This window comes from Balaenoptera borealis, assembly GCF_965194805.1.
Source record: "Balaenoptera borealis genome assembly, chromosome: 8".
NCBI lineage: Eukaryota > Metazoa > Chordata > Mammalia > Artiodactyla > Balaenopteridae > Balaenoptera > Balaenoptera borealis.
The window spans coordinates 120119261-120138573 of record NC_138865.1 but is presented as its reverse complement, the minus strand read 5'-3'; the positions used below and the strand labels follow the sequence as shown (position 1 = coordinate 120138573).

General features: G+C 60.5%; 1 protein-coding gene across 4 annotated transcripts; it reads left to right on the top strand.

Moving 5' to 3' along the window:
- Positions 1 to 447: 447 nt before the first annotated feature.
- WDR5 (WD repeat domain 5) lies at positions 448 to 19034 on the top strand. Of its 4 annotated transcripts, XM_082404490.1 has the most exons (16): positions 448 to 572; positions 1261 to 1314; positions 1932 to 2064; positions 3827 to 4002; positions 4701 to 4809; positions 5017 to 5090; positions 5762 to 5851; positions 6056 to 6145; positions 6278 to 6361; positions 9989 to 10044; positions 13837 to 13883; positions 16016 to 16091; positions 16690 to 16723; positions 16982 to 17056; positions 17579 to 17666; positions 18643 to 19034. In XM_082404490.1, the coding sequence occupies exons 4-16, from the start codon at positions 3922 to 3924 to the stop codon at positions 18741 to 18743; spliced, it is 1005 nt and encodes a 334-aa protein (XP_082260616.1). In that variant the 5' UTR covers positions 448 to 572; positions 1261 to 1314; positions 1932 to 2064; positions 3827 to 3921; the 3' UTR covers positions 18744 to 19034. The 4 variants fall into 4 exon arrangements, with proteins under 4 accessions (XP_082260616.1, XP_082260615.1, XP_082260618.1 ...); XM_082404489.1 differs by lacking the exon at positions 1932 to 2064; XM_082404492.1 differs by lacking the exons at positions 448 to 572; positions 1932 to 2064 and adding an exon at positions 867 to 887.
- The last annotated feature ends 279 nt before the right edge of the window (positions 19035 to 19313 follow it).

The following is a 19313-nucleotide window of genomic DNA, read 5'->3' as shown; positions in this document are numbered from 1 at the left end:
CGCAGAGACACCGCCGGGGCCGGTCGGACGCTCTGGACGCGGTAGCCGCCGCTCCCCAGCGGGCGCGAGGACGGACGGACGCGACCGCACAGGTGCCCCAGCCCAGGAGAAACGTTAGGGCCTCGACTCCGCCCCGCGAATCTCGGGGGCGGGGTGCTCTCTCCTCCCTGGGCGCTGCTGCAGGGCGAGCTCAGGATGTGAACAATCGAGGGGCACATGAGCATTTCCTGTAGGTATCTTCTTCCTAATTCAGTTTTCAGAAAGTGCAGGAGAAGGGCCGGAACCGGCCACCTTTTGGGTTAACGCCTGTAAGCAGGAGGCACGGGCGGCACACTGTCCCTTTAAGGCGTTGAGCCAGGCCGAGGCCTTCTGCTCCTCTCCGCTCCCCGTAGCTGCCCTCCGAGAGGCCGGCTTTGTGCGTTTGCCCCGCCCCGGCAGCCCCCGCCCCGCGCGCATGCGCATGCGCACTGTTGCTCCCCGCACCGCCTAGTTGAGCTCGGCCCGGCTCCCGCCCAGGCGGCTACCGACGCGAAGGCTTGAGCGCCCGCCCCCGTCCCCCAGCCGCCCGGCAGGTAAGTGGGGACCGCCCGGCCGGTAGGCACGCCCCGGGGGCGCGGGACCGGGGCCGACGCTGGCGCCCCCCGCGCCGCCCGCCGCCGCACGTGTTCCGGCGGGCCCGGCCCGGCGCCGGTTCAGCCCCGCCGGGCCTCCCGGCGCAGAAGCCCCGCGCCCGCCGCCTCGCCTCCGGGCGCCCGCTCTGCGCCCCTCCTCCCCGCCAACCGCCCGGGCCCCGGCGGCCCCTCCCCTGACCCGAACCCGCCCCAAACGGACCCGCACGGACCGCCGAGCCCCGGGGACCCCCGGCTTCTCCCACTCCCAGCGGTCAGGTGACAAGCCCCCGGCCCTGGGACTGCGATTTCCTCCTGCAGCCGGCGTGCGTCCCCCCTTTGCCTCCAGAGAAAGACCCCTGAGCCACTGAGACATCCAGTGCCTGGATGTGGCGCGCTGTCTGCTCTTCTCTGCTGCAGAGGCGCCCTCACCCTAACCTGCTGCTCACCCCCAGCCGGGGGCAGCCAGGCCCCATCTACCCCCGCGCGAGCCCGGGGCCCCAGGGGTGCGGGGCTGCCGGCATGAAGGGAGAGACCACCACGCTCTTGCTGTGGAGTCCCAGACCCCTTCCAGTCTGGCCTGCGAGAGCCATTTTGGGGGATGTGGAAGATGCTCCCTGGTAGCCCTCTCACCCCGTTTCTACCCGCCCAGGTCCGCTGTCGACACTGCCTCTGAGGTTGGCTCGGCCCCGTAGGAGGTGGAGAGGTAAGCCAGAACGCCCGCGTGTCTGAGAACCCAGGTGGGGTGCGGAGAGCCGGGTTCCCTCGTTCTCAGTGGGCCTCGTTACCGCCCGTCTTCCCACATCCAGGGGCCCAGTCTCTGGGGTGGAGTCTAGTAATTTGCATTTTACCAGCTGTCCGGGAGAGCACTCCGAAGAAGTTCGGACGCTCAGCCTTGGGTGGTGTGGCTCCCCTAGGTGCCAAGAGGGAGCAGGTAGCAAGCGATCTGGAGGCCGGCTCCAAACCTTGAGCCGAGAAGTTGTGATTTCTAAAAGTTTGCTGAATTTTTGTGTTGATGTTTTGTGCGTTAATGTTTTGCTGGCCGAAGTGTTGGGCAGGGGTTGAGCTGGGAGGGGTTGGGCACCGTTTCTGTAAGACCACCTATCGTATGTATCCCCTGCTCCTCACCTGAGGGCAGCAAGTTTGCGGGAGTCACACCACACCTCCTGGTGGGTCTTGATTTTTACTCTAGAAGGAGCTGCTCAGGCCTCTGGGCTGCCCTTTCCACCCCAGATGGAGCCTCTTCAGTTCCCACTGGTGTTTAGGTTGGACGGGCCCCGGGCTTCCCTCCTCTCAGCCCTAGTTGTGGTCTGCCTTTCTCAGATGCTAGGTTCTGTGAAACACACCATCCAGCTCTCGTCCTTGGCTCCTTTCCCCCCACTTGTCCAGCCCACCCAGGGGAAGGCAGCACTTGGGTTAATTGGCACGGCCTGCTTGCGCTAAAGATAATCACCAGGTAGGCAACGTTTCCTGAGCACCAGCTTTGTGCTAGCACTTTGCCCCCCGGCAGCTTTATTGACCTGCCCCTCCCCTCCCCCACCCTACTGCTTGGGCTTTGCGTGCTGCCGGATCCATTCCTGGGCCGGGATCCTTGCTGCAGGTGACCGGCTGTGGCCTCACGGGTGCTCTGCGCAGCTGTGTTGCATTGTGATTTCGCTCCCCTCCTCTTGGATGAAGACTTCGGGATGTGCTCTTTTTGATGGCTTCCGTTCCGCCTTGGTGTGACAAGGAGCTTGTGCAAGCTTCCAGTTTTAAGCTCCGAGCTAGAATTAACAAGGTGTGAATGCGCTGGATTAACAGTGGTGCCAGCTTCCGGGAGTTGGCTGGCCAGTGATGCTTGCAGGATGTCTTGGTGGCTCTCTTCTGGAAAGGCGCCTTCCCTTGTTTCAGGGTCACCTGGTGTGCTTCTGTGCCACGTGTCCAAGTCACGGAGTCTATTCCTGTGATAGAGGAAACCAGTTTCTTACCATGCAGCATTTGAGGGGTTCCCGTTTTCATGCCGAAACCTAATTGAGCTGCAGTCTCTTTCCCTCCTCTGCAGTGAGTTTGCTTGCAGAGTGTCCTTGCGTACTTCAGGTTGCTTCTAGGAAGGCTAGCGCTGGCGACTCCAGCAGGCAGGGCTGGCTCCAGTCTGTGCTTTCCGGCTGTGTCTTGTCGTTGCTTCACCAGGGACGGAGAGCCACTCGGCTGTTAGCGTTTTGGAAGCAGCCTTGTGTCTGCAGCCTACACGTGGTGACCTTGGAGTCCCCGGGAGGTGTGGACCACTGGGGCCTGCTCTTGTGTTTTCAAATGTGGTTGGTAGCACTTTTTTTTTTTTTTAATTAATTAATTTATTTATTTATTTTTGGCTGTGTTGGGTCTTTGTTGCTATGCATAGGCTTTCTCTAGTTGTGGCGAGCGGGGGCTACTCTTCGTTGCAGTGCGCGGGTTTCTCATTGTCGTGGCTTCTCTTGTTGCGGAGCACAGGCTCTAAGCGTGCAGGCTTCAGTAGCTGTGGCACGTGGGCTCAGTAGTTGTGGCTCGCGGGCTCTAGAGCTCAGGCTCAGTAGTTGTGGAGCACGAGCTTAGTTGCTCCGCGGCATGTGGGATCTTCCCGGACCAGGACCAGTGCTCGAACCTGTGTCCCCCGCATTGGCAGGCAGATTCTTAACCACTTTGCCACCAGGGAAGCCCTGGTAGCACTTTTGCATCACTTGGGATGCATTTAAGGATTTGGATGAGTTCCCAAACTTCTACACCCTGTAGCTCAGTCTCCTGTAATTTGGCGTGTTTGTTTCCTGACAAGAAGTCTTTGGTTGATTTGGTTTTTTTTTTTTAAATGCATCAGGGGCTCTTTGAAGAGAATTAGTTTTGTCTGCCTGGGCTGTGCTGCATTTCAGATGTGCGGGTGACAAAATAGGAAGCAGCCCTGAAGGTGGGTCTTGGATCTGATGACAGAAGGGACGAGAGCAGCACAGAACCTGCAAAGGACTAGCGAGGAGTTACGTGCAGAGGACTAGCGAGGAGTGACGTGCAAAGGACTAGCGAGGAGTTACGTGCAGAGGACTAGCGAGGAGTTACGTGCAGAGGACTAGCGAGGAGTTACGTGCAGAGGACGCTTAGTTTGGAACGGCACCTGCTACAGGGCTCAGTGAGGTGGTCAGATTTTTTAAATTCTTTTTCCTAGAAATTAATTTTTGAAGTGTGGCTTGTCTGTTGTCCTCGGCCCCCCACTGTAGGTTTGGATTAGCAGGCAGCCCTTGCCACTGTGCGTCCTCCAGTCGGAGCTGTGAACTCTCCACCCGCGTCGCCCTGCCTGGTGGGCTGCAGAGCCATGGCAACTGAGGAGAAGAAGCCCGAGGCCGAGGCCGCCCGAGCACAGCCCACCCCATCGTCATCGGCCACGCAGAGCAAGGCGCGTCCCTGAGGGCTCCTGGGGAACCGCCAGGGCACGAAGGCTGGGAGACCCTCGGAAATATTTCAAGCCCGGAACTCTGTTCCCCTCCCCGCCCCCCCCACTTAAATATTGCCAGTTTTTACTCCAAACCACATTCCCAACCAGTGCTGATAGTGGGCCGTGTCGGGGATTCCCAACCTGTCACCTGGGGAGGGGGCTTCACCAGCAGTACACATCCTTGGTCTTGATCGTAAGAGTCTGTGTGGGACCCGGGAAATGCCTCTTGTTCAGCACCTCGCCCCTGGCCGCACAGTTCCCTGCGGAGGGCGGTGTGCAAACCCGTCCTGTAGACCGCAGGCGGCAGGCGGGCCCCTCACCAAGGGCGCAGGCCTTCAGGTGTGCGTCGGGGAGCCTGACCTCGGGTGGGTTGGCTGCCGAAGCAGGGCTGGGGCTGCCGGGGCTTCCAGCTGCACCGGCAGGGGACTGCCTGGAGGGCAGCCTGGGTGACGGGGGCTTCAGGAGAGGCAGGGCTTGTGAGGGGACACGCGGAGCCCGGGTTTAGGCGGGTGCACCCCGCTGGACGAGAGCTCTGGGAAGCGCCGTCACAGGGTAGGTGTGAGCGTGAAATTCGGCCTGGGCGCCAGCTGCACACTGGCCATCAGTGGGTTTGGACAGTGGTGGTTACTTTTCGCTGACTAGTACTCTCTCTTTAACAGCCCACACCTGTTAAACCAAACTACGCTCTGAAGTTCACCCTGGCCGGCCACACGAAAGCTGTGTCCTCCGTGAAGTTCAGCCCGAACGGGGAGTGGCTGGCGAGTTCGTGTAGGTGCCCCTGGGGCCTCCCTGCGTGTCCCCTCGATGTGCCCATGCCGGCTGTGACTCTGGAGGGACGGGCCCGGGCCAGCGGGGCGGCCGGGGGGTGGGTGCCGAGGACCGCGGCTCCCTGGGGGAGGCCTGTGCTGTGGGCAGCCCAGATTTTGGCCCCTGGGTGACTGGAGAGCTCGGTTGCTTTTCATTCCTTTCTTTCAGCTGCAGATAAACTCATTAAGATTTGGGGAGCATACGATGGGAAATTTGAGAAAACCATCTCCGGTCACAAGCTGGTAGGTCTCAACCCTGGGCCGAAGTTGCTGCTGGATGTGGGTTGGGGCCCATCTCCCAGGCGTGTCAGGTTAAGATTGAACCTCCCTGCCCCCAGTGTTTGGGGTGGTTACCTGCCTCTTGGTTTTTTAAAAAATTAATTAATTAATTTTTGGCTGCATTGGGTTTTCACTGCTGTGTGCGGGCTTTCTCTAGTTGCGGCGAGCGGGGGCTACTCTTTGTTGCAGTGCGCGGGCTTATTGCAGTGGCTTCTCTTGTTACGGAGCAGGGGCTCTAGGCGCGCGTGCTTCAGTAGTTGTGGCACACGGGCTCAGTAGTTGTGGCTCACGGGCTCAGCTGCTCCACGGCACGTGGGATCTTCCCGGACCAGGGCTCGAACCCGTGTCCCCTGCATTGGCAGGCGGATTCTCAACCACTGCACCATCAGGGAGGTCTGCCTCTTGTTTTTCAAGCAAATAGTTTTGACTTCCCCAGATGAGTTTCTGCCCAACTGTGAGGCCTGGCAGAGCCACGGAGAACAGGCTTCGGGGCCCGGACTGCGGGTTCAGTCCTTATGGTCAGCACGAATAGAGGGAGTGACTTGCTTAGTTATGTTCAGTTGGACGTTGAGGATTTGACTTTTGCTGGCTAATCCCATTTTGCCGAGATAGTGACTGTGTGTTTCCTCCCCCAGGGAATATCTGATGTGGCCTGGTCCTCAGATTCTAACCTCCTTGTTTCTGCCTCAGATGACAAAACCCTGAAGATATGGGACGTGAGCTCGGTAAGCTGCACGGGCCCCCCCTTGGGAAGCGTGTGTGTTTGGGGAAGGGGCTTGGGGTGGGACTGCATTTGGGGAGCAGCTGTGCTTGTCGTCAGAGGGGCTTTACAGCTGTGGCGGGTCAGGTGCTGGTGGGTTTAGCCTGACGGCCGATATTTGAAGAAATAACCACTGGGAATGAATTAGTCTCACAATACTTCCTCTCAGGGAAAGTGTCTGAAAACCCTGAAGGGACACAGCAATTACGTCTTTTGCTGTAACTTCAACCCCCAGTCCAACCTCATCGTCTCGGGCTCTGTGAGTTGGGGCCTCCCCAGGGGCGGGGGTGAGCGGGGGGCTGTCCTGGGCTGCTCTGGGGGCTCGGGGGCCAGGGAGTCTGTCCCCTCCATCCCCCTGGCGAACCACTGCCACCTGCCCCTCTGTCTCCAGTTTGACGAAAGCGTGAGGATATGGGACGTGAAGACGGGGAAGTGCCTCAAGACCTTGCCCGCGCACTCGGACCCCGTCTCAGCCGTGAGTCCCCCCCGCCCAGCCAGTGGGCGGCACTCGCCCGACAGCAGGGCCGCGAGCGGAGACGGGGCTCCGGGTCCCGTGCCTGTGGGAGGCGGGGCGGGGCTCCGGGCCCCGGGCCCCGTGCCCGTGGGAGGCGGGGCGGGGAGGCGTCCCGCACGGAGGCTAACGGAACAGGCGGGAGCGCGGGGCAGCGCGGGTGTTGCGTGGAGCCACCTTTGGGTGGGCGGGTGGGCAGAGGGCCCCGGGGTCCGGCGGCCCAGCCGTGGGTGAGGCGCTGGGAAGGTGGGGCCCCGCGCGCGGGCCGAGGCTGCCGCCAGTGTACAGGATGAACAGGCAGGGGTTAAACTACACGCGTGTCATAAACGGCTCCATTTACAAACGACCAAAGTATTTCTTTGTCAGCAAAGAGCCCGAAGTGGTTTCTTAGCCAAGTTTGCATTTTGAAAAGTGGAAGGGATCACATACAAACAGCTTGTTCGCTGTTACCGAGCAGATGGTCCTCAGGTTCTAGAATTGTGGAGGTGAGTGACTTTAAGTGACTTCAGCCTTGGAAGGCCTTTGTCCAGCGGAGGCCGCGGGCAGAGCCCTGACCCCTTGTGGGACGCGTACCGTGTGCGGGTCGAAGCTGCCTGGTGCGGTGCTGGCCCTGGGTCATGGCCGGTGCCTGCGGCTGCGGGGCAGGCGCCCCTGCGGTCTGGGCTCCGGGCCCCCCTGAGCCTGTGCCGTCGCCCCTCTGTCCTCCGCCCTGGGGGCCCGGTCTGAGCCGAGCTGGCTTCCAGACAGGCCGCAAATGGGCACGTGTGAAGTAACCAGGAAACAGTCGGAGTGAGGGCCATGAGTTGAAAGTGTTCTGTCTGTGTTGCAGTGGTCAGGGGTGGGGCTCTGATCGCAGACGATGGTAGGATTTTTAAAGTCTTTGCTTCTTACAAAAGTAACGTGTGCTTATTTTTAAAAAGGCAAAAGGCAACGTAGCGCGTAGCAAATCAGAGTCTCCTGAGCTCCCATCCTCAGAGGCAACTGCGCGCAGCTGGCAGCTACTGTCTGGGTGTTTTGGGTTTTTAAGTATGTGTTTTCCAGCCCACCCCCTCTTGTTGGATGGCGGTGGTGCTACAGGACAGCGGCATCCCGCTCCAGCTCGCCCACCGCGGAAAGGTCTCGGGCACCTTCTGGCTCTGTGCCTGCAGGTGGTCGACACTCTCTGTCGTCCCCCCATGGACGCTGGCTTGTGACGTGCACTTTATGGAGAGAAGGGCAGGGCACGTCTGTTGAACAGCCTTGCACGCTTGTGCCACAGCATCTGCGGGCAGGTGTCGCGGGAGCTCCGGGTCTGCGAGCGGTCAGCCTTCGCGAGGCCAGTCCTGGGTCAGAGCCCTCGGGGTGCGTGGGCTTCCTGCGGTCTTCTGCCCCCTTGAGTCCAGCTGCTGTCCCCCTGCCTGCCTGGACTCCCCCGTGTCAGTGCTTTCCTGAAGCCCCTGCTGTCCCCTTCATCCATCCCGCCCCCTCTCCGCAGCCGCTCGCCTGTGCGTTTGCCTCACTTGCCCACTCTCTCCCTCCTCGGTGCGTCTGCAGGTGTCACCTCCAGAGAGCTCAGAGCGGCTGTCCGTCTGAGTCGAGACTTGGCGTCCCCACTGGGGTCTGTCTCGCCCCTCCATTCCTTCTGGGTAGCGCTGACTTTCTGGCCGTCTTGCCCCTCACACCCGCGCGCTGGTCTGCCAGCGTGTGCTGGCGGTGCTGTCCGGACGCGGCTGGAACAGAGCGGAGCGTGGCCCTGGTGGTGCAGGCTTTGGGGCCCCGTGTCAGCTCGTCATCACCCAGCGAAGGGGCTTCGATCAGACCATGGTTTGCAGGTTCACAGGGATGTGTGTGATGAGATCCGCTGCTGTGAGTTTTAGAGAACACGGCTTTGGGAGGCTGATGAGCACGTAGCTCAGGTTGAGTGGTGGTGGGGGGGCTCCGTCAGCACCGCCGGGGGAGCAGGACGAGGACAGGGACAGCGGCTCTTCCCGGGCCACGCCACCCACGCGGCGGCCGCCAGCCACACGCGGTAGCACCGCAGGCTGAGACATGCAGGAGGGGGCAACACGTAGGCTTCCAGCTTCTGAAGATTCAGTGCGACGGAAAGAAAAAGTGTCTCGTTTATAACTTTTAGCGTTGGTTACGTGTTGAAATAGTATTTCAGGTATATTGGGTTAAGTAAAACCTGTCAGGTTTGTTTCACCTGTTACTTCCCTGCCGCAGTGGCTAAGAAGTTTAAATGGCACACGTGGCTCCATCACGGGCCCCTCGACAGTCTGGACAGTGGTCCTCCAAGCGTGGTCCCCGGACCAGCCTCTGCTGGGAGTGTGCAAGACGTGCAGATTCTCGGGGCCCAGCGCTGGCCTTTGACAAGCCCTCCAGGTGCTTCTGGTGCACGTGGGTTTGTCCCCTGGGGATGCTGCTGGCATCTCGTGAGTCAAGGGCGGGGAGCTGCTGCACGGGGCAGCCCTTAGCAGAGGAGCGTGTGAACCGTGTGTCAGTGGTGTGAGGACCGGACGCTGGTCTGAACCGTGGCGGCAGGCGGGCGGCCCCAGCCCCGTCCCCGAGAGGTTGACCCGGGCGCGACCCCCCCCATGGGACAGGCATCACACAACACTAGCAGGAAAGAGGGCGTTCCAGCGGGGGTGTGTGTTGTAAAAAGGCTTTTCCCGCCCAGGACTCAAATGAAAACGAGGGGAATTTATGATGAACTCTCACTTCTGACGTTGCGATTCCGTCTGTGTACGCTGAGATTCAGTTGGACAAAAGAAAGAGGACAAACCCAAAGGCAGACCACTTATGAGGAAGGGACTGGTCAGGTTGCCATTTCTTTATCAGAAGGTGTATCTCGCCTGTCTCTGTAGTGGGCAGAGTTAGGCATTCAGATAAAATACCTGGTGTGGAAATATCGCAGGTCGGCTTCTGGGCCCGGCACCTGATCTGGACATCGCACCTCTTCCCAGGCACAGAGTTTGGAGCAGCCTGGATCTCGTTCCTGCCCCGTCTGCAAAGCTCGAGTGTCCCAGGGGTTGGTGTCCGGGCCCTCGGAGCAGTAGCCTGGCCGTCTTCTGATTCTGGGGTGCTCAGCAGGCAGGGTTACGTGGGCGGGAAAGCTCCGGAGTTTCTGAATAAGTGGGCGTCCTTCTCCTGACTTTTCTGCCTTGTTCGATGGAAGTCGGGGAAGCCCTGGTCCTGCTGCCCCCACGGCCGTGCGGGTCCACAGACACGCTCTGGGCAGCGGGGCCTCTCCACGGAGCCAGCGGGTCTGGGTTGGTCGAGTTTGTTACTCTTCAGTGGTGCGTCTTGTAGTAAGTGATTTAAATACTCAAGACCTGTTTCAGAGTTGGTTTTCTTTTTATGGTTCAGTCTTCCGTCGTGAAATAAACTGACGGTTGCTTGAGCCATCAGGTAAAAATGACCGTTTTATCCACGTTGCTTGTGGTCTACGTTAGAATCCTTGGGAAATAGAATTTAAAGCTCGCTCAGAATGCAGCAGGGTATGTGTCCCTTTGTTGCGGGTCGGTGAACAGAAGGCCGTCCAGGTGAGGTGCAGTCTGTGTTGATGCTCTGAAAGTAAGTTTCTTTTCCCCCCTCCCGCTCCTTCATCCTCAGGTTCATTTTAATCGTGATGGATCCTTGATAGTTTCAAGTAGCTACGATGGTCTCTGGTAAGTGAAAGAGCTTTACTTCCTTGAGTCAGCAAGCGTTTAACGGCCTCCCCTTGCACCGTTGTGCCTCTGGGCGTCCGGTGGAAGCCTCTGCCTCGAGGGGCTTGGGTAGGCGGGGTGGCGGTGAGCGTGGCCGGGAGAGTGGGCTCCTGTCATCAGGAGGCCCCAGCCAGAGACGTGGGGAGGCGCTGCTGTCCTGGACGTGGCTCCCCGTGGACCCTGAAGGGTGCGCGTCCCAAGCTCGTGGCGCTGGTGGGGAGGTGGAAGAAAGGTGTGCTGACGTGAACATCCGAGAGTGTCCCGTCGGGGCCGTCAGGGTCCTGAGCAGGTGGATGCAAACAGGTCCCATCACGGAGGGTGAGGAGGAAGGGCGGTGGGGGCACTGTCTCCTGCAGAACATCCGGTCTAAGCGGATCACGCTCCTGGCCTTGGCGCTGATGGTGTAAGTGCCTTCTGGATTCTTTAAGACACACGAGGGAAGATGAGGAAATAAACGTTTTAAATTTAACTCGGCACATGTGGGTATAAAGCATTAGGAGGTATCTGGGCTTGGAGGGCTGCGCGTCCCACTCACCTGGTTACCGGGGAGGGGAACCTGGGGAGGGACGGGGCGGCAGCAGCCACCGGCCGGACCGATGGCCCGAGAAGGACTTCCCAGCTACGCGGGAGGAAGACAGTGCGGCTAGAAATTTGTCTACGTTTAGCGAAAATAAAATAGAGAAACTCGAGTAACATAAGTGATACGTGTAAAAATACCATGGAAGAAACGGAGCTCAGGGTACTTACCGGGTGCTACCGTGGCGGGGCTGGCTGAACACCCTCAAGAAAGGCTGTCAGGTTTGGGTTAAAAGCCCTTCTGACTCTTGTTGTTTTCAAGAAACACACCTAAGACAAAGTGATGAGTCAAGGCTCGGAAAAGAAGGGTGGGCAAGTGGGGTCGGGCAGATGTGAAGCAGAGACAGAGTATCAGCCAGGGAGGCGGTGACGGAAATGAACCAGGTAGAGCTGACGGGAAGGCTGAGAAAGCTCAGGCACCAGGCCCCACGGCAGCCCAAAGCCGCCTTGGAGAAACTAGAAACGCAGGGAGCTGAAATGTTTGTGAGTGAGCTCAACATGCTGCTTTGACTCTGACAGCAGGGGGCTTGGGACTTAGCAGGGCTGAAAGATGCCACAGGCTGTGTATTTGCTACCTGTGAGGAGTCAAGCGTGTCCTGTAAACAGAAATGCTAGTTTTCTTAAGCGTGTGGCACATTCTCAGAATTGCTTGTGGACTGCCTCTAAAAGCTTTCGAAAGAAATTAGGGGGAAAAAAAAGCATGCCAAAAAAAGTAAGAGGAGAGGAAAGTTGTAAAGTTAAAAGGTGGAGAAAGGGGAAAAGGACAGGAAAATTTAAATAAGCTGTATTCTTAATAAGGCCAATAAAGTGGTTAGCCTTTATAAGCCTAAGTAAGGAAAAAGAGCAAAAAAGCGCAAGACAGAGTTAGAGAGGGGATGGGGATTCCCTGGCGGTCCAGTGGGTAGGACTCTGCGCTCCCACTGCCGTGGCCCGGGTTCAATCCCTGGTTGGGAAGCTGATATCCAAGGCGCGAGGCGTGGCCAAAAAATAAAAAATATAAAGGGGGTGGAAAAGAGCCGTTTCGGGGGATGAGGGACGAGCAGGAGCATGCCTCGCCCACCTCCGAGCAGGATGTTGAGACGGCGATTAATTCATCTTCCTAAATTGAGGAAGGGGGTCACCACGGCAGAGACTGGGAAAAGTGATTAAAGGTCTGAAGACTGTATGGGCCCTATGATTTCACACTGGAATTGAGTTAAGTAACAGAAACTTCTAAGGCTGTTGGAACTGGACCACAGGACAAGATGGGGAGCCCCCTGGTTCATTTCTGGGTCCAGCATGACCTACCTCCCCTAGCGTGATTGCTAGTCCAAAAAAGAAAACCACGGAGGACACTTCACTAGTGAATCTTGAGGTCACAATCCCCAGGAAAATGTTACAGACTGAGTCCACGGTGTGTGGAAAAATAGTATGTCGTGACCAAGTGGGTTTTTGAGTCATGAGACGATTGTAGTAATGTACCAACCAATAGGAAACTGATAATCTAATAATTATACCAAGAAATTGGAGGCAAAGAGCCATATAATTTCTGACCGGAATAAGTCAGGTAGGCACCTGATAAAATCCAGCAGCCATTCCTAATAAAAACTCTAGCAAAATAGGCCAATACCACAGACTGTTTAACAGAAACTTAATAATCACGTTTATAGTAAGTGGTAACGTGCTAAATCCATTTCTACTGAAATCGGGCAAAAGTCATGCCCATCTCCTTCAGCATTTGGTGCTATTTGGAATTTCTAGCTAACGTGATAAGATAAAGTAATTGTGTCAAAACTGGATGGAGACTTATCTCTTTGTAGGTGGTACATTTGTATGTTTTTTAAAACTTAAAAACCACGTATTTGTACTTTACAAATAGGGACTCATTTAAGCCTCGTAACCGTCCTGTGACTCGGGTACTGGATGGTCGCCATCCCCGATCCTCGGTTGGGAAGCTGAGGCAGGGATAAGCCCCTGCCCGCCATCCCCCGGCTGGTCAGCGACAGAGCCAGGGTCCGGAGCACACCTCGGGCTCTGGAACCCAGGCTCTGAGCCACCAAGCCTGCTAGTTACAAAACACGGACAAGCATTTGGTGAGGTCACTGTCTGCAAATTGACAGTTTTTCGCTACCCTGGGAGCTGCCAGTTAGTGGATGAGAACAAGTTCCCCCGTAAGAGTCACAAAAGCATTGGGGCACTTACGATGTGATTAACAAGAGAGCAGGGCCTGTGTGCAGGAAATGGTAAAATGTAACCAGAGGGACGCAAAGCAAAGAGGGGGGGACGGGGGACCAGGCACGTCCTCATTCTGGCGGTGGGGAACGCCCGTCTCCTGGGCTGATACGCTGTAAGCGGTTCGATTTAGAACCCCTCCAACTAGATAAAATGAATTTAAAATTCTTAGAGAAGCGTAAACTGAGTTCTCTGCCAGTAGAATTAAGAAAACGAACAGGGAGGTGGGGAGTGCTGTTTCTGGGTGTTAAAACCCGAGACACCGTTACTGCGGCCCTCAGGGCGGGATTGGCTCAGAAGGGCTGCAGGTGGGACAGAGTGAACGCTTGGGCGATAACCCTTGCATTCCCATTACCTGTAAAACCCGCGTGCCCTCGACCCAACGCCCGCCCCTATCGCTGGGCATCTGTGCTCCGGAAGCGTCCGCACGAGTACACCGCCATGGTTCCCAAAACAGCGTGTTGGCAGAAATCACAGAGACACTGAGATTGCAGTGACGGGATACCTGGCGTGTCCCGTTGGGGAATAGTGGCTCTTTGAGTGGGTTCGCTTGCTCCTGAACTAGAGGACGTCCAGAAAAGTGCCTACGATATCCTGTTTTTATAAAAAACACTCTGCCCCAGGGACCGTGTGCTTGGTGTGTTTTCGCGTGGAGAGCCCTGCAGGGACACAGGTCGGGCTGTTGGCCTCGCGGCCGTGGGTGTGCGGAGAGGGCCAGTTTCCCTCCTGGGCTGTCGCACCTGTCGCGCTGGGCACGCTGCTTGTGGTGGAGGCAGCAAGAGCGCACGCGTGCAGTCTGCACGTGCCGCGCCCATTCTGGTCCCTAGGACTCAAGGGAGTGGTTGTGAACGATGACTGGAAAAACGAGATAGGACTGGCTGTGGATTGGTCCTGAAACGTCTGCATTGAGAGCCGTGGAATGTAGGAAGCCGCTTGTAGTCACCTGCTGTGCTCATTGCTTTGCAGCCGGATCTGGGACACCGCCTCGGGCCAGTGCCTGAAGACACTGATCGGTGAGTACTGCCGGCTCTTGCTTGCAGGGGGGCCGTGCCCCAAGGGACAGTCTGCCGGGTTGGCCGTGGCAGCGTCTCCCACGCTTCCTACCCTCCGTCTGTGGTTCTCTGGAGCCTCCCTTTCTCCCTGCCGGACCTGCTTCCTCTGGGAGGGCTCCTCCTCTCCTGACCGGCTCCGGCTCCGGCTCCCACCCGCTCCTTCCTGACGGGCTCTGCCTTCTGGCCCTGCGGGGCGCTGCCCGGCGGTGTCCTCGGAAGGACCCGCGAGACCCTCGGACTCTGCAGACCCTCGTCTTCCCCCCCGGCCTTGGGGACCCTCCGCTTGGGTCATTCCTTGAGCAGATGGGGTCGAGCCCCTGCCCTCAGTGAGCCCTGTCTGCTGGGGGTGCAGAGGTGGGCGGGGAGGATGCGGGCAAGGGGCCCCGAGGTCTCTGCACATGGGGCTGGGCTGTGCCCTGGGGAGGAGGGGAGGGCGTCACGGAGTGGAAGGACAGCGTGGTCCGGGCGACCGCTGGTGCTGCCGGGCGTGGGGGGTGTGTGGCCAGAGGGTGGCCTCGGGCCTGGGAAGGCGACGGGGAGGGATGGAGCCCTGGAGGGCTCGGGTCACTGACTCCGCGGGAAGGTCTTTGCAGTGTCGCAAAGACCTGTTGAGCAGGCAGGGCCGCCAGGGCGGGGCGCCTGCCTGAGCCTCCTGCCCCCGGCTGTCCTGGGAACACGCGTGGCTGTAAGAGTGCGCTGGGACCAGCGTGACAGGACACCGCGGGCTGCGCGGCTTCAGTAGCAGAGACCCGTCCCCACTCCCTGGAGGCCGGACGTCCAAGGTCAGGGCTGGGCCGGGCCGGCTTCTCCCGAGGCCGCTCCTTGGCCTTCTCAGCGTGTGCTCGCGTGGTCGTCCGCTGCGTGGGCTCCTGCTGTCCCCACCTCCTGCTCTGACAGGGACGCCCCCCCGCCCCCCGCCTTATTTTAACTTAACCCGCCTCCAGGGCGCTGTCTCCCGAGGTGGGCGCTAGGGCTTCAGCAGGAGAACCGGGGAGGGACACAGCGGCCTCTGTGGTTTTCTTGCTCTGCGAGGGGGGCCACCCTTCTGACGCGCGTCCTTCCCCCGACCGCGGCATCACCCCGTGTCTGTCGCGCTGTCTTCCCCCCCCGAGGCCTGGGCGGCCACCTCCGCCCGGCGGGAAGTGTCCTCGTGCCCAGACGGCCGAGCGCGGGCAGTCCCTGCAGCCGCCCCGCCGCTGGGCGGGAAGCCGAGGCCAGAGAGGTTGACAGCCAGCAGCAGCGAGCGGTCTGGGGCCGGGACGGGAGGGGTGGTGGGGAGCGGAGTCCCGTCCCACTTCTAACCTCGGGTCTGGGGCGTTAGAACCTCGGGCCATTGGCGGGCCAGCCCCGCGGTGCTTCGCCGTCGGAGCCCGGTTAGACCTCTGGGCACTGCCTCCCGTCGTCCGAGCTGGGGGGGCGGCCTTCCGTGTGGCCCGGTGGCCGGCTGGCCCTCGCCTGCTTCTCGTGGGCATTCTCAGTGTCTGGGACCAGTCGGAGGGAGCAGAGGCCCCCGGTGCGCGGGCGGCAGGCCTGGGCCTCCCGAGGTGGTGATGCGCGTGCCGCTCCCCGCCTGGTGCTCGGGGCGCGTGGCCACGCCGGCCCCCACCAGGGCGCGCGCTCCCGTGCCAGCGGCTGAGGGGGTGCCGGGGCCTCTGGCCCGCCTTCCCAGGGCCACCCGGGGCGTGCGCTCTGACCCCGAGTGTCGGGAGCAAGGGCGCGCTGTGACGTCGCCAGGGTGCTTTCCAGGGAGAAATGACACGCCTTCCGCTATAACCACGCAACCGGAGCGCCCACCCGAGCCACTGCGTTCTCGGGGGGATAGTTTCTCGGTTTAGCTGGGTGTTTGCAAACTCCCTCCCGTGAGGAAGGCGATCCCGAGGCCGACTGGCTGCAGGGCCTTCGCTCCTGAAGTCCTCGTGTCACGGGGTCACTGGGAGAACCGGCTCTCACGCTGGCACGAGCAGTGGGTGAGGGAGGTGGCCGGCCCTGGGGGACGCCCGCGAGGGGCGGTGTCGGCGCAGGTGGCGGTGAGGGAGCCCCCCTTCCCGGCAGAGCCAGTGCCCCGCTGGCAGCCGTCTCTGTGCTCCGTGCAGACGATGACAACCCTCCCGTGTCGTTTGTGAAGTTTTCTCCGAACGGCAAGTACATCCTGGCCGCGACCTTGGACAAGTGAGTGCTTCCATCCCCGCGTGGCGTGCGGCCAGGCCCGTCGCCCCCCAGGGCCGGACTCCCAGCGTGAAAGGGCTCCGGACGTGGGTGCCACGCTGGGAGGGCCCGTCTGTGCGGGGGCTGGATCTCAGGTTGTTGGCTCCGTGGTCACTGTGGCCCGTCCTGTCGGGTGGTGGCAGGCACGGTGGCCTCGAGGTGCTCCCCGTTCTGCCCGGGCACCCTGCTCCTCCCCCGACAAGCTTCCGGGCAGATGTCACCGGCCATCGGCCGCCCTCCTGGGAGGTGGCTGGCGCTCGGCCTCCTGTGCACCGTGGGCTGCCCTCAGGTGGGCTTGCAGGGTCGGCCCCCATGGGAGGAGGAAGGACTGCCCTGGACGGGGCTTCTCCTGTCCCTTTCTGGCAGCAGCGAGGACCCCTTACCGGCTTAGGGACACTGAGTAGCTTCCTTTAGAAAAGTGTCCTTGACCCACAAATGCCTGGAGGTCCCACACTCTGCTCGGGTGTCCTCACGGTCCCTGGAGGCCGTGCGGGGCACCTGCACCCGGAGGGGGTGGGGCGGCCGCGGGGGAGCGCACTGACCCGCCCCCTCTGCCTTGCAGCACGCTGAAGCTCTGGGACTACAGCAAAGGCAAGGTGAGCGGCGGGCGTGGGCTCGCAGAGGGGTCGTGCGGGGTCCTGGGCTGTGGCCAGAGGGGCCCAGAAAGCGACTCTGTCGCGTTGGTTTGGTGCACGTTGCCTGACGACTCGGGTTAAAGCTTGCCTGGGCGGGTTGTGCGGTGGGGGTCACGGTGCTCTTCAGAGCCGTCCAGTCGGCTGTGAGGTGCCTGGACGGGGGCGTCACCTGGGATGCAGGGTGGTCGTGACTGAGCAGACGTCCCCTGGCCGTTTCAGTGCCTGAAGACGTACACGGGCCACAAGAATGAGAAGTACTGCATATTTGCTAATTTCTCCGTCACTGGAGGGAAGGTAAGGCGTCTCCCAGCTCAGGAGCTGCTCCCGGCCCCTTCTTGAGACGGGCCTCGTACTCTCAGCCACAAAACAAATAGGAATTTCCTGTTTTTTAACCAAAATGAAGTCACGCCACACAAAGTGCTGGTGACTCTCAATTGTTTGGGGATGTCCTGTCCCGCCTGCTTGGGGCCCCCAGGCTCCGTTGTCACGCTGAGGCCTCCTGGGAGTCGGTCCCCGGTGGGTTCTGGTTCCTTGCCGGCGGCCCTCGCCCAACCCTCAGGCTCAGACTAAGGAGCTGATGGTGACCAGCAGCTGAGCCGCGACTGACGGCAAACGTCCAACATGGCGATGGAGTTGAGAAAACAGCTTCTGTCCCAGAGCGCCTCGAGGCGCGTGGCGGGCCGTGCATCAGCCTCTGGACGGGAGGAGGGCAGGGGCTCAGGGCCCACACGGGGGCGGGTGTGCCGTGGGGTGCAGGGTATTGTCCGTCCACATGTGCGCCCTGAGCCCGCTTTCTCCCCCCTCGTCTGCGACCAGTGGATTGTGTCGGGCTCGGAGGACAACCTGGTCTACATCTGGAACCTGCAGACCAAGGAGATTGTACAGAAGCTTCAGGGCCACACAGGTGAGCTCGGCGTCTGTGCCGCTGCCCTCCTGCGCCTGGTGCCCCGGGAAACCTGACCCAGCGCGTGTGGGCACCTTGGGCCGCCTGCTCCGCCGCCTCTCCTCGCCCGCGGGTGACTGGGGGACGCTGCCCGCTGTGGGGCTGCTTTCGGGGGGGTGGTCTGGTCCTGGCTCCCGCAGGCTGAGGCCACATCCCGAGGCCACAGCCTTTAACCTCTTCTTCCTGTCGGCTGGGCTGCCCGGCCCCAAAGTCCACGCGGGCGCTGTGGCCTGTCCCGCGTGGAGATGGTGCAGGGAGCGGGGACGCCCGCCGTCCACTCCGGCTGCTCTGGCTCCTCTCCGGGGCTCTGCCCTCCAGGCCGCTGCTCTTCCCCCGTGCTCAGCGGAGAGTGGTGTTGAGCCCTTTGAGAATCAGATCAGAGTGACGCCCTCTTCCGTAAGAAGGCAGCTCCGCCCGGGAGCAGGGCCTGACCCTGGAGGCCGGCACCGGCCTTCGGCCTCCATCGTCGGCCTGTTGCTTCTGCTTCTCTGCTGTGCGGGCAGGACGCTCAGAGGCTCATTTGAAGCCACTCAGGCCAGAGGGAAAATTCTGGGGTTCATTTTATTTAAAAGCTACAAACGCATTAACCGGACCGACCCCAAGTGGCAGCTCGCGGCATCTGCCGTCCCCGCCCTGGTGGACTCGCAGAGTTGGCCCCTCGGGGCGCCCTGGGGCCCAGCGCTGGTGCAGGGGGGCAGCCCCGGGCTCTGGTCCAGGTGCAGAGGGCGCAGTGCTGACACCGTGAGACCCACAGCGGCCCCCCAGCTGTGCCCCCGGCCCATGCGGCGCCCCAGCCTCCGGGCTGGGTTCTGGGCTGGGTGCCCCTGCTGTCTTCCGCTCGGGCCCTGGGCTCTGTGTGCTGAGTGCACCGCGGGCGGGGCCCTGTGGGGAGGGGCCAGGTCCAAGGAAGGCACTGTTGTCGGCTGTCCGTTTCCAGATGTCGTCATCTCGACGGCCTGTCACCCGACCGAGAACATCATCGCTTCGGCCGCCCTGGAGAACGACAAGACCATCAAGCTCTGGAAGAGTGACTGCTAGGCCCGCCGTGCGGAGGGAGTGTCGGGAAGCCCACCCGGACTGGCGAGAGCGCGGCTCTCGGAGGGGCTCCCGTGGTCCAGGCCCGGGGACCGGAGGGGCCTGGGCCTGAGCCGCCTCCGAAGACGACTTGGCTGGGGCGTGTCTCCCACTGGAGGGTTCTAGAAGTTGCTGGTGAAGTTTCTCGCCAATTCCTCTCTCACCGTTGGGGAAGAGTTCCTAGTTTGTATTGTGTTCAAAGAGAGTCAGCAGAAATTTTTAATTTTTTATTACAAAAAGGTGAAGTTCAATTTACCACGAGTTGTGTGTTTTTCCAGTAACTGTTCTGTACCGTTTATGCGATTTTATTACCCAGTGCCAGCGCTGTGACCCGTCGCTGCCACGGCTTCTGGCCGCCAGCCTGGCCCGCCCGAACTCGGGGGTTGCCCCTGTCCGTGCTCATCAGATGCTCTGGCGACACCGTCCTGCCTGTAGCAGTGGCCACGTGTCCTGAGTCTTTCTGGGAAGCGCAGAGCGGTGTGCACTGATGTCCGGGTAAAAGCCTTCTGTGTTTTGGGGTCGTTGCCCCGTGCT